The sequence below is a fragment of the Glandiceps talaboti genome, chromosome 15 (genome assembly GCF_964340395.1).
Source record: "Glandiceps talaboti chromosome 15, keGlaTala1.1, whole genome shotgun sequence".
Taxonomy (NCBI): Eukaryota; Metazoa; Hemichordata; class Enteropneusta; family Spengelidae; genus Glandiceps; species Glandiceps talaboti.
The window spans coordinates 9,568,287-9,592,217 of NC_135563.1; the positions used below are offsets into that span (position 1 = coordinate 9,568,287).

The 23,931-nt window shown below is 36.7% G+C and overlaps 2 protein-coding genes across 3 annotated transcripts; both read right to left on the reverse strand.

The window, feature by feature from the left end:
* Nucleotides 1-1,344: 1,344 nt before the first annotated feature.
* On the reverse strand, nt 1,345-2,376 carry LOC144446191 (acetylserotonin O-methyltransferase-like). Its single transcript, XM_078135945.1, has one exon. The coding sequence runs from the start codon at nt 2,374-2,376 to the stop codon at nt 1,345-1,347; it is 1,032 nt and encodes a 343-aa protein (XP_077992071.1).
* Nucleotides 2,377-4,053: 1,677 nt separating this feature from the next.
* LOC144446118 (putative aminopeptidase W07G4.4) lies at nt 4,054-23,876 on the reverse strand. Of its 2 annotated transcripts, none has more exons than XM_078135830.1 (15): nt 23,829-23,876; nt 15,754-15,889; nt 14,845-14,993; nt 14,112-14,220; nt 13,102-13,226; nt 12,355-12,454; nt 11,525-11,686; nt 11,074-11,138; nt 10,647-10,762; nt 9,832-9,950; nt 8,762-8,845; nt 7,977-8,034; nt 6,601-6,650; nt 5,909-6,040; nt 4,054-5,092 (listed from the first exon to the last, which is right to left on the reverse strand). In XM_078135830.1, exons 1-15 carry the CDS (start codon nt 23,840-23,842, stop codon nt 4,958-4,960), a joined length of 1,554 nt encoding a protein of 517 aa, XP_077991956.1. In that variant the 5' UTR covers nt 23,843-23,876; the 3' UTR covers nt 4,054-4,957. The 2 variants fall into 2 exon arrangements, with proteins under 2 accessions (XP_077991956.1, XP_077991955.1); XM_078135829.1 differs by lacking the exon at nt 23,829-23,876 and adding an exon at nt 20,083-20,164.
* Between the last annotated feature and the right edge of the window lie 55 nt (nt 23,877-23,931).

Below are 23,931 nucleotides of genomic sequence, written 5' to 3' on the forward strand. Positions count from 1 at the left end.
AGTGCCAACAATTTGACAAACCTAGCATAAGCCTCCGACCCTAATTTTTTTTGAACATTTAAAACAAAAATATAAAAAATTCTTTGCCTTCTTGACCTTCATGCACGTCTGTTTTCTTTCCCCGGTGAGGTCTGTATATATTTCATCAAAATATCACCAGAAGGGGTTTCTGACAGAATGGTTTTCAAAAATAAAAGCTATTAAAAAACATAAAATAAAATAAAATAAAATAAAATCCGGACCTACCTACCCCATTCCTTCAGACCATGTTATCGGAAACGCACTATTATTTTTTCGCCTGACGATTTTAATCTGTTACTGTACTAATTATGGATTAAAATGTGATTAAAATTGATAGTGACTAAATTATATCTATTTAAACAGTTTTGAGGGAATGTATTGTTTATTGCCTCCAGTTACAGCTAGTGCAACTCTAACCTGAGCTAAGAATACAATAATACCAAATCCATGATTATGTGTTTAACGTGTTAATTCACAGCAATTAAAAAATTAGGTACATTCCAGTGGAAAACAAAAGATATTTAGTGATTGAATATCAAATTGCTTCAACCCTAGGAAAAGGTCCTCGGTGGTCACAGTACTTAAGTGATAGTTTGAACCAGTATTACCGTGCTGTAAATGAAGTCAATGAAGACAATTTTTATATGTGTATATAAGTATTCGAACACAATATGCAGGCTATAAACGTCAAAAACATGATGAAGTATATTCAATCACCCTACCAAAAAGTCATTTAACAGTTGATTCAAATGACAAAGAACAAGTTTGTGTATATTATTAATTACATCATACATTTCTTATAACCCCGGATTTGGATATTATACATACAAATGGGCGAACAGACAGACAGACAGACAGACAGACAGACAGACAGACAGACAGACAGACAGACAGACAGACAGACAGAGACAGACAGGCAGGCGCGGATGCACACATACATACATACATACATACATACATACATACATACATACATACATACATGCATACATGCATGCATGCATGCATGCATGCATACATACATACATACATACATACATACATACATACATACATACATACATACGAACAGGCAGACATCGGTATTACATTAGCTACCCCTGGGAGCAAACCATAATTGCTGAAAGGCTGTCTATATAGTTATAGATACGCTGTTTAAATACATTTGCCAGAAGCCAAATCAATGTTGTTTCTCAACAAAGAGCTTTGATCGAAGTGTTCAATAAAGAGACCAACAATCTAACCACGGTAATACTACACTTTAGCTGTTCCATAGATTTACTATGATACGAGATGGGAATATACAAACACGTCGATGTTGTCTCAATACTTCCTAGCTAATACTGTATCATACACTGAACCACTTCGCTTAATTTGTACATCACTAAAACCATGTTTTTCTAGCAGTCCCTGCATCTCTACGCTATTCCTCTGCTTGCCTCCTTGGAACCACACCATCATCATCATGCAAATAGCACTGGTTGCTAGGGGCCCCGTTTTGTCATCATCGTACAGTGCCTCAATGATAAAAATACCTCCTCCTTTCTCCAGTGCTGTAAACGCGTTGCTCAGCAACTTATCGATGTGCTCTTCAGACCAATCATGGAGGATATTTGAGAGGATGAAAAGATCTGAAGCTGGAAGGGGATCTACGAAGAAATCTCCCTCTTGGTATCTTACATTAGGCGACTTCGGGTCTATCGGCGTGAAATCTTCTGCCATCTCGACAACTTTAGGTAGATCAAATACGGTGACTTTCATCTCAGGGTACGCGGCAGAGAGGGCATGTCCCAATGCGCCTGTACACCCACCAAGGTCACAAACTTTCTTGAAGGAAGACAGGTCGAAATCTTTAATGAGTTCTCGCATGAACACGGATGAATATGAATGCATTTCAGTCATAAATCCTCTCCGTTCGTCAGGATCGTTAAATAGATCATCGAAATAACCATGTTTGCCGAAAGTACGTTCTATCTGAGGCGCTCCTTCGCGTGCTGCATGAACTAAATTCCCAACTAGTGGATAGTCAGTTCTGCCCATGCCAATAAATAAGGGTCGCATCGACAGAGGGGTAGAAGACGTCAGATATTTTGAAGCAGATGGCGTATTGGCAAAACTGTCGCTTACCGCTGCTGCACTTCCTTCGCTGTCTTTTCGTAAAATTCCAATTCCAACGCAGGCGTTCAGAATTCTTTCCGTGCAACCAACATCGGCTTGAATTAGCTGCGCGATTTCGTCGACTGTCTTCGACCCGCTCTCTAATACGTCGAAAATCTTCAATTCGCAGGCAGCGATACATGCTTGAGTTTTCGTGTAAGACACCAAGAGCTCGTACAGTGCAAGTGGACTAGCCATGACTATATTCGAGATGGAAAATCGCTTTGGAAATCTTAAAGCTGTGTCCAGGAACAGTTATCGATCGAAAGGAAGATTTGTTTCAATATACAAACCTAGCCAACTATAATATATTATACATTTAATGCTAATATATAGAGCACTTTACTCATATATAACTGCCATGCGCTTAAGTATCACGTGTCTTTCAAACGCACTGAGAATTGAATAGCTATTCAAATATGATTCAATGGTTGCTAGTTCAACCTGCAAGATGCCATTAAGACGGCATTCAAGAGAAGAAGAATATAGTGTAATGAACAAGATTGAACAAACAATGGCTGCTTCATGCACAGAATATAAAACGGAACGCCAGAATATGAAGTAATTTCCCGATTGATGTTTTGCATTCAACAAGTAGGTGAAACCCCAGGAATTCGAATGCTATCACAGAAGTCTGTATTTGTGATACATTTGCAAAAACGTGTAAAACCTAATATATTGTTCGTCCAAATGGTTGGCGATTTTTCAAGGCTTAGAAATGTCTAGGTTTGCAGCAGTCACCTTTTACAACAAAGGTGGATAAATAATGAACTGAGAAAATGCTATAAAGAGCTCTTAAAACATAAATGACGAAAAGTGATGGAAAATGACATTAATTTCTTAAACTCTGTTAACCAGTACTATTTAGAACTAAAAGAACGATTTGATGTGTGATAAAATAAGTGAAAACAATTGTTGTTAATAGATGGAGTGTTTGCAATAAGGCCTAACAAAAAAAAATGTGTGGTTCCAATTACGTTCAATTTTAGAATATGTGGGGTAGGTAGATTTTTTATTTTATTTTATATTTTTTTCCATATGTGTGTGTCTAGTTCAGGTAGTTATGTTTTCCATTGTTTTCTATATAGTCTCTGTGTTATTGATTTCTTCTCATCAGATGTACAGCCATTACAGATTGCAAGATCACTTTTATAATGTCTTTTTAAGTTGATGTCAGTTTCCGCATCCACCGTTTCTTGCGAGGCTTTACAATTTCTCGATTTTATTTTTTTTCTTGAATACTTAAAAAACATTTAGGGTCGGTAGTGAAAAACTGGGTCGGTTGGGTAACCGGAACGAACATTTTTTAGGCCTAAGCATATCTGAGGTATAGCATACGAGAACGTCAGTGAAGAAACGGGGACAGTTTCTTGTCGGCGTCTCATTCTCACAGTTTCGAACTATGTATCACCGTACAGACTGTCACAGCAGATGATTGCATGCGAGTCACCACCTGTCATTATAAATTGCAGAATCCAGGGCCTAAAGACTTATTTTCTGATGAGCCATCTGTTATAATACTATAAGTGCCACAAGCTGAATTTCTACTTTTTGGACATAATTTGTTTGAAAGTGTCCAAAATGGGCATTTATATCTACATGCAAATCGCAGTTTGAAATTTGAGCATTTAGTGCACAAAACGTCTTTTACTTGTCTGTTTACTTGACCGAGATGACTAAATGTGATCGACGTATATTGTACACACTGGGAAAAACACGTCGTTGTACGTATCCATAGATATTTTTGTATGTAAATATATTATAGTGTATGGTTTTGGTCTCATAAATTCAATTCCATACATTGTCTTTATCATACATCAACCATTAATGTAATAACGGACACAATCTTAAGTTTTGAACTTATTTATTACCATGGCGATATACGAACACAGAAATTATTGATCTAATATGGGCATAGTATAGTGAAAGTCTGTATGACATGGATTAGTGATATCATAATATTGGTTTAGTAATCCCTATTATGATTAGTTAATGAACACAAGTTTTTAATCGAAAATCACAGTTTGAATACAAATGGTATTCACTTGCTAAATGATTGATCCACAAATGCTTTTGTTTCTGGTAATCAAAATGCCAGCAGTTAGTTTTCATTTAGACCGTAAAATACGTCGTGTTGTTCAGCCCTATCAGATTTCTAAACCACAGCTGTACGAAACTACCCAATACCCTGCACAGTCCAACCAGATTTGGTTGCAGCCAATCAAATATCGTTATGCTGTGAAAGGTGTCAAAATGACCATGATGTCAGCCTTTCAATGCTGTTTTATGAGACCAGCCACCTAATGCTGTCATAAGTTACTAACCATAGTCTAGTATTTTATCAAGTACAAATAATTGACAAATATCACCATAAAGACAATTGTTCGTATCAGAAGCAGAACTATTCTGTTTGATTTTAATCAAATTAATGACCTCTGTTTGAATTTCTAATCACAAGTTCAAAGCATGACCTAAATCTGTAGATCTAGCAGGCACAGACGGGCAGTTTGATAAAGACATGCGTGCTGGCTAACAGCATGGCACAATTGTCATATCTTAAGGACAAGTTTCAATTTTGCTCCATAATTTCCTCATAACTTGGTCTGCCATTGATTTCACATTTCAAGCTGCCCAATTCACAATGGAATGTCAAGTTGTGCAAACGGTTTCTTTGCTAAGATACAGAACTATAATAAAAAGTATAAATTTTCATAACGTTGGATTCATCGATTCATGTTTTTGGAAGTTCTGCCTGTGATTTCTGCAAGCTGTGTAGTCCTTAGATTCTGGGCAGCAAATGTTGGGCAGTCAGAGCCACTATGGGTGTACCAGTTGGAATGCCTGGAAAGGGACCGGAAGATCCAGCAATATCCAAGTGAGAGTACCGGAGTGGATCCTTGGAGTCAATACCATGCTGAAACGGGAAAGAAATTATAGGATTTACAATACAATAATAATTATAATTTTAGTTTTTAAAATGAAATTCAAATGATCAGCATGAAAAGGAACAGACACAACTTTGATTTTCAAGATAAAGTCAATTGATAGCTCATGCTGTGTCCATGAAACATTTGTGTAGCACGTCAATGACTAGTAAACATGCATGTCCTATATACTATGCCGTTTTTTACAAGGCGTGGTTTTACCCAAAGATGCATTGCAGCACAATGGCTACACATGTGCATTCTATATACGATGTGCATTCTCCATGCAGAGGGCGCTATTTACAATATCATCATGAGGCAGCCCAACACAAATGCTTAGTTATGGTATTAAGACTCCTGTATATGTACAATTACACTCTGTAGAAAGTCTAATTCAAACAATCAATGCCAAGTGTGGTAGCTGATAACAGAAGGTCATAAATACAAAGATGCTATAATCTAAACTGAGTGAAGTTGACCTTACTAGAAACACAATATTTAACACCCACTCATTTATTTTGGGTTTTGCTCATTCGCAGTTTTTCCTAAAATTCTATCGTCTAAATCGGGCAGTACAAAGTAAACATCACAATTTTCTCAGATAAATGCTACTTTCAATGTTTTACCCTATAAGGCCCCCATAAAACACATTTTTCCAGATATGCTAAGTGAGAATATAAATGAGCAAAACCCAAAATAAATAAGTGAGTGTTATTTATAGACAATAATTGAAGATTGAACCTTACACTGAGATTGTACATAACACATCTATTATACACCTTCTGATTGCTGACCCTTGACCTTACCTTATCCAATCCTGAAGCCATGATCAGGAAAGCAGCTGGTGACTGATGACCTCTAGCTGTGGCAGAAGATGGTTGGGTATTGGCTTGTACCACATCTTCATATTCTGATGGCCCAGAGTGGAAAACAAAGTCCTGAAAATAAATAATCGAGTTGCTTGGTTATTAAAGAATATAAAGCAGATGATATGGTGAAGATTACAGAAGAAGCGTATCTATCATCTGGGAATTGTCACTGAAAACAATGAGATAGTTGACAAAAATGACATACATTGTAATACTGACTGGACATATTACAAAATGATCTCTTATGAATTAAGATTTAAATGCCTTGAGGAAGACTGCACCCTCAGTGACAAAGTTGTTTGAAAATCAAAGTGCCCCAAATCACCCAAATTTTACCATATAAAAACTTGTTCCTGATCCTTTTGAAATTAGTACAGAAATTGGATCGTGTACACACTTGTTTCCAAGGAAAATGTCAATCTATCACATTCTCATTTGGTGGCCATTTTGAAGTATAATATAGACAAATGCTTAGTAACTGCAAAAGTTTCAAGACTGTCATTTCCAAGTCAAAATATACTACATTAACGTTTTTAACTTTATATCCCGTAAACTGTAATAAATACAAGTTTATTATTCTTTTGCTTTGATGGTAACAAGATATTAAATTATTGAAAATCTGACAATACCTCTCTACGAATGGTTGATATCTCCAGTGGTTCACCATACACGTGTCCAGCTGATAGAGAAAGGGATAATAATGTTAATATTAGTTTTTTATATAGCATTTTCCCACACTATGCTCAAGTCGCTGTACAATAATTATCCCTGGTGCAGAGACCTATAGCAATGCGACAGCCTTCCATGCTTTCTCAACGCCGCCCTAGTCAGCATACAATCCATTTTAGCCTAGTATAAGCACATAGGATCAAAGCATTCACATTATAACTATTCTACCAGGTACGTAATTATACAGCTGGGTTGACTGGAGCACAAATGTTGCCAAAGGACTTTAGCCATTCAGAAACAAACGGCCATGGTGATGCTCACACCTGCAACCTGCAGACTCCAAACCAGACACTATCTAACCATTCGTCATGACTCTATTCCCAGAATCATATCACAAATCGTTAAAACTGTGTCCATTAAAAGTACTTTATTTTGGGCTTTATGGGAATTGAATTTGAAGAGAGAAGACTCTACATGTATATTGTTGTATCATATAATACTAGTAGATTAATATTATATGTTGTCATTAGGAAGATAAAAGACTGTATAGTTTGGCCATTTGAAGTGCTGATGGGAAGCAGATTTCAGACAGGGGTGCTGGAATTGCTGTAGAAAACAAAGTTTAAAGCAACAAACACATTCTTGTCTATAACCTCCAAGACTATGCCCATGTATTAAAGTGTAGAGTTGCAACATCAATCAATCAAAAGAATTTGTATAACACCAAAATCCAACATAATGTTCTATAGCAGTGAACAGACACAACAGTAGGTCAATGTAAAAAGTTAGAGAAAGCTCTTGCAAACAGATGTGCCTTGAAGTCCTTCTTGATCGACAGTTGACAAAGGACGAAGTTCAATACTGTTCCATAAGACTGACGCTGCTCGCTAGAATGCATGCTCACCGTATGACTTTGTATTTCAACTAGGTACATATAATATTGTGTTGATTTGTTGCATTGTACGGTAGTGTTGAACACTGCAGCATTAAATACTATTGTACACAGTACACAGATTAAAAATACTATAATTTACATAGTTTTTTCTCTATTCTCAGAGAGTTGTGGCCATGCATATGCTGAAGTATAATACCAGTATTTACTATTTCTTTTCACTAACTACTGTAAACCTAAATTTTGTGACTTACAGTCTTCACGTATAGTTCTCAAAGACTTATTTCTACTAATTATCAGACTGGTACATTATATTCTTGTACAAGAGGCATTGTCGTATACATATTTTGTGCAGTTTTGTTTTAAAAAAGTCTCTAGCATACATTCGAGGATTACAGTATCTATCATAACTTAGAATTCATAAATTGATGAAATCAAAATTACCTTCTTGCAGTAGCTGAGCATGTTTTGTACGTCTAGCAGGACCATTGTCAAGAACAATCTGATAGGAAACAACAAAGTTGAAACTTGGAGACATGCATGCTTATTGTCAAGTTAGTCGTTGCGTCAGTGCAGAAAGGTCATATCTGCTATGCAATTGTATAGGCAGATAAGACCTTACTGCATTGATGCAACAGTGTGTAAATGCACATAAATACAAGCACACGAAAACATTTTCTTGGGGTGTAAAAATGAGTGCAATGATTAATATGATACATATTTTACAAAGAAAATACTGAAATTGAATTTTTTTAAATGGTCTTTTGAATATATCTTAGATGGAAAGATATCACATAGTTTGAGTGAAAACACATTAAATGACTGTCTTTACATAATCACTACTAAAAGTGGATTCTATTGTAATTAATGGATATCTTGAAAACATAGTTGCAACTAAAACTTGATAGTGGCATGTTATGTGTAAGGCTTTAAAGTTTGCCATGTTTGGCTGTATATTTGAGAGAAGTCTATAAGATACAAGGTGCCATGTCATGCCTCTTAGCCAGTATCAACTGATTAGGGCTAACAACATTACGTATCTTTGTCCAATTTGATTGGTGCTTGATGTACAAGGATTCACTAACTGATAAATGTACTAACAGACAGATCCTTCGTAGTGCCTCTTCATACTTTGGTTGAAAAAATACAACCTATAACATACTAACTCTTTAATACACAAAATAGACTGTATCTGAATGAATTTAGGATAAAATAAAATAAATTCTTACGGTATAATTTGGGCCCATAGCTCTGATGGCATGGCCTGTTAGGGTTGCAATGGTGTAGATATGTGGATTTGTTTCATTCGCTGCCTACAGTAAAGAAAAATGAAATTATCATGTTACAGTCATTCAAAGAAAACATACAATTATTTATCCAAGATTATTACATTTTACATTATCACTTTCATGACCTCTACATAATCTACATCTGTGCATTCCTGGAAATTTGCAAGAAAAAAATTACATAATGTATTCAATGAACATCTCCACAATGTCTTAGCTCACTGAGGAAGCCAATAAAAGTGTAAATCTTTGTTTTTTGGACGAGCACTTGTAGTAATTAGGAGCTCAAAAGTTGGATGGTATGTTTACAATTTGGTGTAAATTTATAAAAACATGACATGCTAACAAGTTCATGAAAGTCGATAATTTGCAAAGTTGTAATACCACTGTTAAAAAGCGACAAAAAAATGGTTAAACTTACGAAAGTTTATTTCACAATAATGAATCTCATACTAATCAAAGACCATTCAATTACTAATCTCTCATTGGTATAAATTATCAACAGTACTCAGTGCACTGAGGGACGATCGCACGATGTCACACAAGCTTATCAATAAAGGAACGAAGTTCATTTAGTGGGGGAGGGGGTCTGGCATCAATGCGATTGCTGAACTTCATTTTCGCACTATAACCAAATTTAGAAACCTTTCACACCTTTATTGATTTCATTAAAATGTACTGCTTATTTGATATTCAATGCTGGTTTCCACTAATATGTTAATGTGTTTACTATGTTTTTACATTGCATCAATTGTAGTGATGTGTCCACTACAATTTTCATCATGATGACAACATTATGTAAACCTGTTGATGTTGCACTTGTGAACATTTCTTTATGGTGAGGGGGAAAGGGAGGGGGTTTTGACCTAAAAGAACGGAGTTCGTTTATTGAGCTTGTGTGACATTGTGTGATCATCTCTAAGAGCAGTTGAGGGTCATTGTCTAAATTAAGAATCTGTGAGAGAGAAAAACTATTATGTTATAAACCACCTTGAGATTAAAGAAACCCTCACCATTTCCCTCATTTTGCACAATGGATCAGCCATTGCCATACGCCCCTCAGCATCTGTATTACCAATTCTGACACGGACACCAGCTCTGGATGTGATAAGTTCATCAGCAACATAGGAATCTGAAAAGAAAATGATATAATACTTATTTCAAATAAAATATTGCACTGCTGTAAAACATCAAGTATGCCAAATATCAAAGGAAATCACTGAGAACATTGTAATTATTAACTGAGGACTTAAAGATTTACCATTATTTGGCCAATATTTACTGACATGTGCATGATAATTATTCACCTGTGAATCATTTTTATATGAAGGCAGCATACAATATGATAACATATAACTTTTATATTGGTCACAATTGAGACCAAAATTGTTAGAACAATGGTTTACACTAGTTCACTGGTGGTATTTTGAATTGATATACACTTATTACATATCTCACTCTACACACATGAAGCGTATTAGCCGGAAGTTCAATATCTCACTTTTATCATGTACCCAGTATCGATTCCAATGCAACTCACTGGAGAGCATATGCATCGAACACAGGTAATAATTTTCTATATCACGACCTGGCACACTTTGCCCAAATATGGCAGGTGGTGTGCTCAATGATATCTGTTCGTTTAGTGATTTGGCTTTGTTAATTTCTCAGTAGTACAGCTTACAGACCCACCTAAAGTTGGGCCCTTTCACCGTACAATCTCAGTCCACAAAACCAAAATCCGGACCTTAACACTTCTGCTGTAATGTTATTCATATGGATTACCTGCACGTACAGTGAGGTACACAATAGGTGTATTGATTCCTACCTGCTCCAACACTGTTTCTAACCATCGTCATGACACCCAACACTTTGATATTCTTTGGTTTCAGTACAACCAAGGTCTGGAAGAATCCTGCTACTGCTGCTGCACCACATTTGTCTCTGTAGATTAGATTAAATTAGATTGGATTAAAATTACAATTAAGATCATTATTTTCTCAGTGTTCTTTTCATCTCTTTGAATGATATATGACATCTAAGATGGAGGTACTGATGTAACATAAAATTCATTGACAGGTGGTTGACATGTGCCACCTCCATAAGCTAGGAGTAGTATCCAACGTGGTTCATCAAGCATGAGCAAATTGTATTGTTTACTTGACCTTTGACCTTTTATATTGGGTATCCAATATGGCGGCATTCATGGAGTATTTAACACTGTCAGAAAACTGTCAACTCGGTTTGTTACATACCTGTGCATTCCTGCCATTGAACCACCGTACTTGATATCAGCACCACCAGTATCATATGTAACTCCCTGAGACAGCAAAACAAAATATATTTATTTTTACACTGTCATGTTTCAGAAATAGTTCAAAATAGTCTCTATTTACACAAAGAAAATACATATTGACATTATTTCATATCACAAGTTTTGGATATTTTTTCAGTCACTTTTTCCTTTTATAATTTTCGCTGTCATTTTCACTTGATAGATTATTCCTTCATGCAATATGATTAGGTAAAGATTCTGCTGTGTTTCTTGTGTCTCTATTATTGTTAGTTTAAGGTTGAAATTTGTGTATCTTTTGTGTCAAAAACGTTATGTCCCATAAGTGCATGAAACACAAAACCAACATCAATTCTACCACATAAAACGGATGTTTTCTTTGCGAGTGTACAAAACTTCAAGTGTATACATACCTTTCCAACAATCATCAAAGTAGTGTCAATAGTACCTTCTCCAACATACTCAAGCTCAATAATCCTTCCCCTGTGACGATCAATGTGACGGGCACACCTGTCAACAGCAGCATGCAATGGATACTTTTCATCCAGAATGGCTTGGTCTGAGATGACATTGATCTAAAGAGTGAATCATAGGGTTGATAGTCAATATAAAGTTAAAAAGGGTTGTCATGGAAACACAACTCTCATATAATATAACTGAAAATAGACGAGTTGTCTGATGGTTACTGCAGATTTCAGTGCCAGCACTGAGTGACCCATTGTGATTAAAGAATACTTGATTTTTTTATAGCATTGTTATTCCACTGTTTTAATTTTTTATTTTGCCGGAAAAAAGAATCTAGCTAATCAAACGAAATCAATATGTAAAATTTGTGCATTATTCAAGACAAATGATATTGTCATAAACTGGTAATTGTTTATTTATAGGACAGTAAGATATACTTACTTTGGAATGATAAATTGGGAATGAATGCGACGTTTCGATCCACCTACTACGGACCTTAATCATGCAATGGTTTATCATTCAGCATTAATGGCCTATCTCCAAAACTTGTGAAATAATACGTAGCAGAACAGTCAAAACATTGCATTTGTTTCTCACTTACCATTCCAAAGTAATTATATATTACTGCCCTGTTGATTCTTGGAACCATGGACAGTATATTCTTAATGGCTTGATTATATGTGTGACAAATTACATGGTCAATGTCACAGCCCATAAATGATGTTGTATGTGAAAAATTACATTATTACAAATAATAATCATACAAAAGCCTACTTACAGAAATTGATGTATCTTTGAATAATTCTTTGATGTAGTCTTCTACTTTTGGTGCTGCCATACGTTCTGGATCGGATCCACCCACATCACGAGCCACCAATCTGAAGAAAAAGTTGTAAACAATTAAGCGCAAATGTCTATTGGATGTATTATCCTATGATAAAACCGGGTTAATTCATATTATAGGTAAGCATTCTTCCAAATAGTTCCTGTACAAGCAAAGAACTTATAATTTTATAGTGGTCTCCTCTGGAATGAAGTAGTTTAGCTTTAAGAATATCAACCCATACACTACATAACACAAAAAAGAAAACAAAAAATATTGCAAATTTACATTGAAGGAAATGAACAAATTACATAACAAAATATTTTATGAAGTGAAAATATTTCAAAAGAATTTACCCATAAGCGAGCTAGTCTAAAGGTAAAATGGAAGATATAGCTGTGAGAGGGAGGTATATGCAATTGATGAATCATATAACCAAGGAATGACATGGTCTTATTTCCTACTCTCGCAATTTCCCCTTCAATATGATGCACAAAGGCTGGAGTGCACTTTACTAAATTACTGTTTGTGAAATTCAATTCTTTACATTCCACTCTCTATACCTTCAGCTAACTCACCTTCCACTCTCTATACCTTCAGCTAACTCATCTTCCACTCTCTCTACCTTCAGCTAACTCACCTTCCACTCTCTATACCTTCAGCTAACTTACATTCCACTCTCTATACCTTCAGCTAACTTACCTTCCACTCTCTATACCTTCAGCCAACTTGCGTACTTTCTCACTCTCTTCTTCTGATTCTGCCCAAATTCCAAGTTTAGTAGCTTTGGCAGCTTTAGTGGCATCACTCTCTCTGACTTCTAAAGGCTATGAATGTAAAGTTCAATGAATTATAATGGAGGTAAGTTAAAGCTGCAACAGTGGAGCTAGTTTTTGAAAATTTTTGTAAGGTATAATAATTTACTCATAATATTGTACACTGTGAACACCATTCCATCACTTGTGGGTAACTATATTTTTGTAGCTGTATAAATTAAATTAATTTTGGGGTCCACACCAAAAATCGGTGTCCTCAGCAACAATCACAATTTCTATACTGTTTACGGATGATATCAACCACTGATTAACACATATAATGTCTAATTATTGGTATTTTAACAATTTTCGGTGAAATTATTGGGGCTGTCTGAACGAAAAATGATACTATGTAACAGTTACAACAACTAGCACATCTTAACATGGTGGTGACAGATTCAAAATGAGGTGAGCTTTCACTCAAGGTTTAAACTCACCACAACACTACCTACAGATAATATTGACCATGTACCGCTAATTAACAGATACAGTGTCTTTATATAAGTAACTGGCCAATATTTAGTGAATATATCTTTGGTTATTTGATGTTACAGTTGCAGATAGTACAGGTTTAAATGTCTTCAGCAAATTAATTTCCACATATATATATATTTCATAATAGAGACAAAACCATATTTTTTTACCACGATGGTGATGGTGAGGCATATTTGTATATTTTTGTAGCGGGTCATGCAACTATAGTATCTGGCACGTCCCTACCTCTAACTTGATCCCAACACAAAGATTGAAAGCTATAAAGGATCTATATACACATGTAAAATGTGTGCATGCACATGTATGTGTTGAAAACAAGCAAGGACCTACCATAAGCGTTCATATGTAAATGTTTACTTGATGAAATAGATTCATTCAAATGTATATTTTGAAAGTACTCACCACATACAGAACATGGAGGGCACCCAGAGCTGCAACCAATCGAGCTTCCTTGAATAAATCACATGATGGAACAACCAGAAGAGGGGTTTTACATCCAGCTTTCAATGCTCTGAGCATAGCAAGAAAGAATAAATACATATTAATTATCAAAATGATCATGTCAATGTCAATATAGTGGGAATGAATTAGACAAAATACCAAATTTGATATTGGACTTATTTCATCCATCTGACATTTGAAACCTTACTACGAAAAAAGCATTTACTCCTCTGCCTCAAAAAACCGCTTACTGTGAGCTACTAGAAAATTAAAAAGATCATCTCCCAATTCATTTACAGTGTAACAATCTGTTTAGATAGATGTATACGTCATACGAAAAATGTAGTAATGTTTACAAGACCGTTTGTCCAGGGGAGATGATAAACTTAGCAATGCCGAATAGTTCTAATGCCAGACAATGAAATGTATTATCAAGAAATAGCTAGCCAAATGTCACGCTATTTCAGGAAAAATTGTTTAAATTATAACATCTGCAATGCAATTACAATACCTTTGAAAATGCAGAAGAGCATTGATGAAGATACGGATACCCTTTGACTCCTAAATACATGTGGCATCTCAATATAGAGGGCACTATGCACACCTTTTGATGCACTACAAAATAGAGGGAAATTATGCGTACTTTTTTACTCCTTTACTTGCAGCTTCTCAACATAGAGGGCGATATACATACCTTTTGATTCCTTTACCTGCTGCATCACCAAAACTTCTTACATCATCATAATCCCGATTCAGAGGACCAGTTGGTGAAAAGATAACTCTCTTGGCTGGATGGTCGCCTAGCGATGCAATAACCACATCCTTCTCAACACTGGCATCAATCTATAGTTATGAAATTAAATGACAAGATAATTCTCCTGCTTGGATGGTTGCCTAGCAATACAATAACCACGTCCTTCTCAAAACTGGCATCAGAGTATACATAATGAAATGAATGATAAGCAGGTGTCTGTAATTTCAAAAATTAATTCACTAACAACTTCATTGTACTTGTCGAACACACATGTTCCTGTTCCATAGCACTGCATGAATGGCTAATGTTGAAAGCTTTCTTGAATAAACAGGAGATTGCGTTTTTGGAATAGAAAATGTTCCATTGACACTTTGCTAAATCCTTTTCTATACACGCAAGCTTGATAGCCAGACGTAATTGTATGAGCAAAGTCTGGTAGCTGCACCTGGGAATCAAATGTGTTAAACCAGCCCTAAACAAGGACAATATTATTTAGTTAAACTAAATACCTACAAAACCACACACACACACACATACACACACACACACGCGCGCGTGCGTGCGCGCGCATGCATGCATGCATGCATGCATGCACAGACACACAGACACAGACACAGACACACACACACACACACACACACACACACAGCACCCCCTCAACAAAATACAGACTGAATTGCTAAGTAACATCAAAGAATATGAGTGCTTGTATCAAAGAAAGTTTATCCTGTAGGCTTCACATTCAAACTAAACTCTGAAAAACTCGCGACTTCAAAGGCTGGTATGTTTACAAACCATTATGCAGCAATAGATTTTAATAGCATTTGTGGAAAAATTAAAGTACAGTACCTTCTTAAGTTCTTCCAGTGGGTGTTTCAGACATTGTAGACCTGGTCCAAGACTATCTAATTTGTCAGTTACCAGGACAATACCATCCCACTGTCCATCTGCGCATTTTGTACTACCAACTATGGTACACTGTATCCTAAAATATGAAAAGAACAAAGATTATTGTGATTACTGCCTGCAACATATCCACAGTGAAAGAGAACAAACACTTTGACAGCACTCTCAAGAGGTTCTTTTATGATACTGCAATGACACCAGGATGTTTAATTTGTACATTATATACCAATCTGATTAAAATCTGACATGAATTACAACTCAATTTCACCAGTGATTTTAATATATATAGGTCAGTTGGAGGTAAAGTAAGGGTGAGGTCATGACCTCATGACCTGAAGGGTCAGGTGAGGTCACTTTGGGTCGGGTCAAAGGTCAATCATGTAGGGGACCATGGGATTAAAGGTCAGATAGAGGTCAACGAATGGCGAGGTCGCAAGTATTTTAAAAATAGACATTGTCTAAACAAAAGTACTGTGCACTTCATGTGAGGGCGCTAATGTGAGTGAATACAGTAATCATTTTACTTCCATATCCTTCATTTAGTGCCATTTGTTTCAGATTTTGTTGGTCCAGGAGTAATCAAGTAGGAACATTTTACTCAGATTGATTTTAAACCAGCCATAATTCTGTTCCAACATAACAGAACAGGGATCTGCTAACTTATTATTTACATCCACACAGACACTGGTTGCCTTCTCCCCAATTCCAAGTGAAAGTAAATACAGTGTAATTATTGTAATAAAGTAGCCCAAAGAATTGGCTTTCAGACTTGATGATGCTGTTTGCAACCGCAAAATTGGGAATGCCAAGCTTCTGGACAGTACTGTAACAATTCCAGAGCTTAGAATTTAACCATCACAAAGCCTGTACATGTATACTATACCTACATCTGAAATAGTCGACACCCTTTATTCTGATGATTTCAGGAGTATAATACAATCATATCGCAGTCTGACGTGTGTTTTGACACTGCCAATAACACTAGCATGATGCAACAGTATTGTAATATGATGCATTTGTTGTCTCAGATATAGGGACAATGTCAAAATATCAGACCACTGTTTACATAGATTATCCATTTCATTCAATAAAACCACTCTGATGTCATGTTTTAACATATTCTCTTTAAGTGTTACATGGTATGGTTCACCTGGGTTGACCTGGGTTATATGTGTTTAGTTACCTCTAAGTATTGGCCACACCAAGTTCTATTTTGTTTCTTATCAACCAACTTGGCAATTTCAAAAGACAATTTTTTCAGTGAATTGGAAAACAGCTCTAAAACCAGACCTCTGGTGTGAAGACCTAATCAGTTTTAAGACCCAAGTGTGTGTTGTTATACACTTAAATCAACATGTACAACATATGTATGTATTTTAATAAGGCATTTTTTATATTGCCCATACAAATATTTTTCTTAATATCTATGAGAAATGCTATGGACTCCAGGTTTGAAGCATATGATATGATGTGTCAAAACTCTATAACCTAGTACCATTTCTTTGGAACCTAGTCAGTTCAGAAATATACAAAATCTGTTAGACCCAACAGAGACCATATGGAAACAAACAGCGACAAAGTTCATGCTATATATTAAGTGCTTGCACGTACTTACATGATTGCTTGTAAAGAGACAGAGTTTTGTTTGTCAACTTGTTCAGTTGAACCACTCTGACACGCCGATGCACACCCTCCAAATGGCATAGAATAGAGAGACTAAAACCGATTGATAGGCCACAATGAAAAGATCAACAGTCCCCTTAATTCTCATGAATGAAAACTAGTGTTGTATATGAATTTCATCATCTTACGGTGTAAGGTTAATCATTACTATATTTGGGTTGAGGCCCTCCCTATTTCATCAAGTCAAGCAGGGACTTCAGTCACTGATGACATGATAGCAAGGTATATTGTTCGCAGCAAAAGATTAACATCTATTAGCTTCTTTCAACAATACATCTGTTCTCTTCTCAGGAGTCAGATACTTATCTTACACACTGTGGTCGATTTTCCGGTCCCAAGATGCATTGCGTGAGAGCACGTCGCGTATGTTGTTATATTGTTTAGTCGTGTTTTGTCTTTATTGCGTTTGAAATAACTTTTTCATCAGGAAATGATGAAAAAAGTTCTTGCTCGCGGGAATGTTACACATTGTGTCAACGAAATATTATTCCTGTGTAGGTGATGGGTTTTTTTCATTTCTCTGTTACGAATTTGGAAATGCGGCAATGGCAGTTTCGCAAGAGCGGGCAAAAATGTTTGCTAGTGGGACTGGTACACAACGATTATCTTTGTATAGGTGATAGGGTGTGTTTTTTATCATATGTCTGTTAGTTACGAATTCGTTAAAAGGGGTTCTCGTTCTTCTAAGTATATCCTTACGAGGAAAATCGGAAAGCTCACGAAATGAATGCAGCCCATTTTCGGCTGTGCTGAAGCCAGTCTTTATTTCTACGAAATGTATTTCTTTCGTAGGTTTAAGGGTTTGTCACAAACGAACACCGACTGATCTATGAGCATGTAAAGTATTTGAAATTGTAAACGTCGTCTGCCACTAAGAGCGGGTGCTTCGGAAGTGGCATTTGCCATGATTTCCAAAACAGAGTCTTAGTTTTAATAAAGATCTTTACAGTGCACCGGTGAGTGTAAACAAACTTCCAACAATTATTGGAATTCATATTATTAATTCACTGATCTCTGTTGATCTTTGATTCATACATATTGATTTGTTTAGTTGAAGATGCTGACTTCCTGACGGCTTATAATAAGACAATTTAGCGTATGTCATAACATTTTATACTAAAATTATTTGAAATGTGGTATTTTCACTTTCGGCAGTCTGTAGCGTAGTCTGTGGCGTTCTGTAAGCGACATATTTATCCTGGGACACGACATTGTAAGTAATAGATATGACTGATAAAACGTGTGATTTTGTGCACAGTTTATTGTGGGTTTTTTGAAAATGACAGTTCAATGAACCTGTATGCAAACGAAAACTGTGCGTAAAATGTGACCCTCTCCTAATGCTGTTTTCTAAAAAAAATTACGCAATAACAGGTTTTGTCTGTCCGTGGTATCACCAGGGTTCGCGAAAAGTCGTCTGCCAGCTCCTATTCATATAACGGCGAGTATTTTCTAGAATAAACATCATCCAAAACGTTCAACGCAGTTTTCACTTCTTTGTTTCTTTGTTGTTGTTGTTGTTGTTGTTGTTGTTGTTGTTGTTGTTGTTGTTGTTGTTGTTGTTGTTGTTGTTGTTGTTGTTGTTGAAAATAAAGCTGGATAAATTTAGCTTTGTCAGTACAAAAGATGATCGCAAATTCAACCTTAACTCACAGTATAAAGTGAAAGCGAAACTAAATACGCGCTCATTGCATTTATACGTGTGCATGCACAATAAGTTTATAGTCGTGTTTTATATAATATTCAACCGTTTGACTACAACATTTGTGCGCATCTTTCTACGAATTCGAAATCGATTTATTTCTGCAAGAATCGACTTCAAAATGTTATGTGTAAATTTCCCTTTACCGTGAAATAGACATGTCGCACGACTACACCAAGATTGATCTGTTCATTGTGCATCAACTAACAATGGTTCCTTGTGTTTCTATAAGACTATGGATGACATCTGACGTCATCAATTGTCATATACCAATATTATATTGCCATATAAGGTAGCTAAAACCTCTACGTAGTTGATGACGGCCCAGTCCAATGATATTCGAGTACAATTATGCGGTAGATCTCGGTACATACAAAACAACCCTCTTTAGCAAGCTCCCGGGGACTGGTGAGAGAGTCGAGTCTAGTTCAATTTACAAGACTAAGATATGCCTAGTCTCGGTTACCCAGACTCTTACTGATGTGGGCTCTTTTACGAGACTTAGTACCCAGACGCTTGGGGACGCCCAGCGACGAGAGTCTGGGTAACAGAGACTAAGACATGCCGAAACATGAAAACGAAATAAAATCCACCCAACACGTATATCAAAAGCCGTTTGATCAAAAACTATATTAGAAAATAAGGTTAGGTAAATTTGGCTTGGTCAATAAAAATGATGATCGCAAAAATCAGCATCTTACAAGCTGTAACAAGTGAAAGTGAAACCAGATACGCATTGCATATATACATGTTCGTGTTATGTCGTGTTATAATTAATAAATACATTCCCCTATATATTGTTCAGCCGTTCGACTAAACTGGTTATGCGTGTTTTACTAAATTCTGTAAAAACTGACTTCGAAATTGAATGCGCAAATTTCCCTTACCTTGAAACAGACATGTTGGACGAGGGTTGGACGAGCACACAATGCTTGATCTGTCCGGACAGAGTGAGGCCTAGATCATCGTTCCTTGCGTTTAAATAAGTATGGATGATGTCAGATGTCACACACCAATCAGATTACTTAGCCATGACGTAATTATATACAAGTATTTTGTTTTTACTTTGAAACTCCGCCAACGCAAGCAAAGATTTGGCACCGATCCGAGTCTACTCACCTTCGGGTCGGTATTAGCTCAGCTATTATGCATGAAATACCTTGGAGATGAACGAAATCGCAGAAACGTGTATTCGTCCGGAAAACCACGTTAACCAACATGTATCATTTCTTACCCGATTGTAATAAATATGCAAATATGTTCATATGATGGTCTGAAACAAACGAGGTTCATTTTTTCGGAGCGAGAACATATGGGAAAAGAAAAAGACCTCACATTGTGCACTGTATAAAAAGGGTCTATTTTGAAACTCTAAAATATGCATAATTCTGATCAGAGCCAACGCTAACATAGTGTATTAATGAAAACCGACACCTCATTCAGAAACACTGTTTTACACTAAGAATATGAAGTGAAATATCTACCTACCTTTTATATATGACACCCGTCACTCTAATTCAAACCTGTTCAAGGGGAGGAGTTTATTCGTTTTATTTAGCTATTTGCGTATACGTGTATATTGTATTTTGTATTTTATAATTTATAACGTTTAGGACGTTGCCCTCAGACGGAAACGCCGGTCAGTTTTAATGAGTGGAAAAACCCGATGGTGACTTGCGAATTGATCCTAGTACATGCACGTAGAACGTACACAAGTTGTCCTTTCGTTTTACGATGCATTACTTACTTCAAGCACTGTTTTGTGAATATTGATCAGTACTGTACATGACGTATGTATCATATATTATATGTAGCGGTATTACATTACATACACAATGCAAATAAGGCTGGAGTCAGAATTTACGGCGGGGGAGAAATTGGGGGCATGAAAAAATTGAGAGTTCAAAGGGGGCCATGAAAATTCATTTGGTCTGAAAGGGGGGGGCGTAATATTTTGCTCATGATTTGAACCAAATTAAACCTCAGGAGCGCTCGTTTCCCGAGTAAATTAAAAACTTTCTTGCGGCTTTGCCGCAATACCTTCTAAAACCTATATTCAGTGATGAATTGCATGACAGCCATGCGAATGTAGTTGTGTATGCCTTCTTCTGTCTGTCTGTCTGTCTGTATGTCTGTCTGTCTTAAATGTTATGCCACTAAATAGTGTTCTTCATGTCCTTAATTTTAGTGCTTATTGTGGGAGGGGGGATCCCCTCCCGCCCACCCACCCCCACCCCCGCCCCTAGCTATCATGAAGAATGCTGTTTCTGCCCAGAATCAAGATTCAAAGATAAAACCCTGCTGACTAAATATCTCCAAGTACAGCCCAATGTGAGACCCTTTTCGCAAAGCCCACATATATTTGTAAAGGAATCTCTCATATATGGACGCTGAAGTTAATTTCCACTGTTACTTTAATGTAGTGCATCATACTATACAACTCTGAAGTGTAGCGGGGGGGGGGGGGTACCGTATCATTACACTTTAAAATATGAGTAGCCAGGAGGGGGGCTACGAAAATTCTTTGGTTCAATTCCGGGGGGCATGACTTTTTTGAGAGCGCGAAGGGGGGGGGGGGGGGCTGCGAATTTGTTTTGACCAAAGTAATATACCAACAACCATCGGACGTTGGAGATAGAGAGACGTCTATGCAACAACCAAGTACGGCCACAGACAAGTAAGATACTTGTCTGTGGTATATGGCGTACTCTTACACGAGTGTTTGTGTTCTAATGTAGTAATATGGTCTATCTGATTACATTGTATTAATCTGATATGGTCAATCTGATTACAATCCGAGATGTGGTGAATACGACGTGATTTCTTCACTTACCTCTTTTTCCTTTGTTTATTGTCGTTTGCTTTCGATTTTGTTATTCCGGGAGCATGAAAGCCTCCTTCCCAAGGAAAAGGAAGGGAGGAGAAGATGCTCACTCATCATGGAACAACAAAGTCAAAAACACATGTAAACAACAACATACCAAGGAAGTTCTATGTATATTAGATTCTTCAGATTTCAATCAGGTTGCAGAGAAGAATAAGTGCGAGAGTTAATTTTGCTTCCAAAGGTCAAAAGTTTAGACTGATCATACGACGTAGTTTCTATTCGAAATTCATCGGACGTTATGATTCCAGTATGTTGAAGCTAGCTAAACTCATGGACAACCGAACACGGGACATCAATTCCAAATTTGCCATGGCAACCACACTTAATAAATTTTAATCACGTTATGCAACGCGATCGCCCTTCACCAAGTTCGACATGTAACTCTATCTGTGAACTAAGGCTTATGTGAACGAGTACTGATCACAACACAGGCCATCATACTTTTTCACACCATATTTTCCGGCGGATCTGACCATGATGGGCCACACAGAACAACCCAGTTTCAATATTAACTTGGTATTGCTGTAACGACAGACATATAAGTTGACAAAACACATCAGGCGAAACACGTAGTACATGTAGTAGTATAGTTGAAATAAAGGCTAAACGTTGCAGTAAAGACTACTCTCACAAACAGCCATGCATGAACAAAGAAAAATCCATATCATGTGACTTGATAAAGAAACAATAACAAAGTCGTCCCACCTTTGGTGTACAGCTTCGTTTTGAGACGTTGAGCCAACAAGTGAAAACCACATCATATTAATCGGGAAATGTCGAAAATTTTGAAAATATCCTGGGTACTTTCCATTTGGCACACTTACATTAATTATATTTTTATTTCACATATGCAGTCTTTTATATTCACAGACTGTTCAAAATTAGAATATTAATAGCAAACGACGTGTGTTGAACTACCACTACCAGCACGTGGTGCAGACACCTTCAAGGCAATTACATAAATCATGACTCGTTTGTCAATGTCCCACCCTTTTTCGTCATGGTCTGTTTACATCTCAGATCTGAGATACTGGACTTAAGCTAATCTTTGCAGAATATCCAGTCATAGATTATGGCAACCAATGACGAACCAACGAACTCAATAAAATGTTGGCTTTCAAAAATGTCAGTGGTGCAGCACGATTACATATTTTGGTGTGCAGGATATATATTTTTTTGTTTTTCAATAGTGTCAAAATGCCTCAAAAATGAGAAAAATGTAGCACGAAACTCAAAAAATTAAAAATTTTGACTTCTGTCCATGGATGACAACTTTTACAAGAACTAGGTACAGTATATACGTTTACATGTAAGTAACTCCATGCATGGATGCTATGCCCACATCTAAAATATCGAAATGGTTTGTGCCTGCACCGTGATGAAGGTCAAGCTAATGGGCGTTCCACTCGTACATTACTTGGCAATGTTAAAAGCATGTACGGTGTCCTGCCAGTAGACCGCTCGGACCAGCAAGTGTATGTCTTGAAAATGACGTTGTTCGAGAAATACTGTATGTACCGTTACATGCAAATGATACTTGACTGTTAGTGTTACACTTACAGCCCGACACACACTGCCACTGGAGGCGTACTGCGTAAACCCATAGCGTGGACTAATTACACATGTCTACAACTGTTTACACATACCTAGATACACAATAAAGGCATTATCATGAAATCTGTATATCTTATGTATGAAACCATAACCTCTAGCCTAAGATGAAACAAGCCATGTGGATGAACGTACCTTGCAGTCGACATGTTGCCGTGGTGGGGAAGTTACGATCATGTGATAACAGGTCAGCTGACAATATAACCAGTTCAAAGGTCAATACCAACGTGTCTGATAA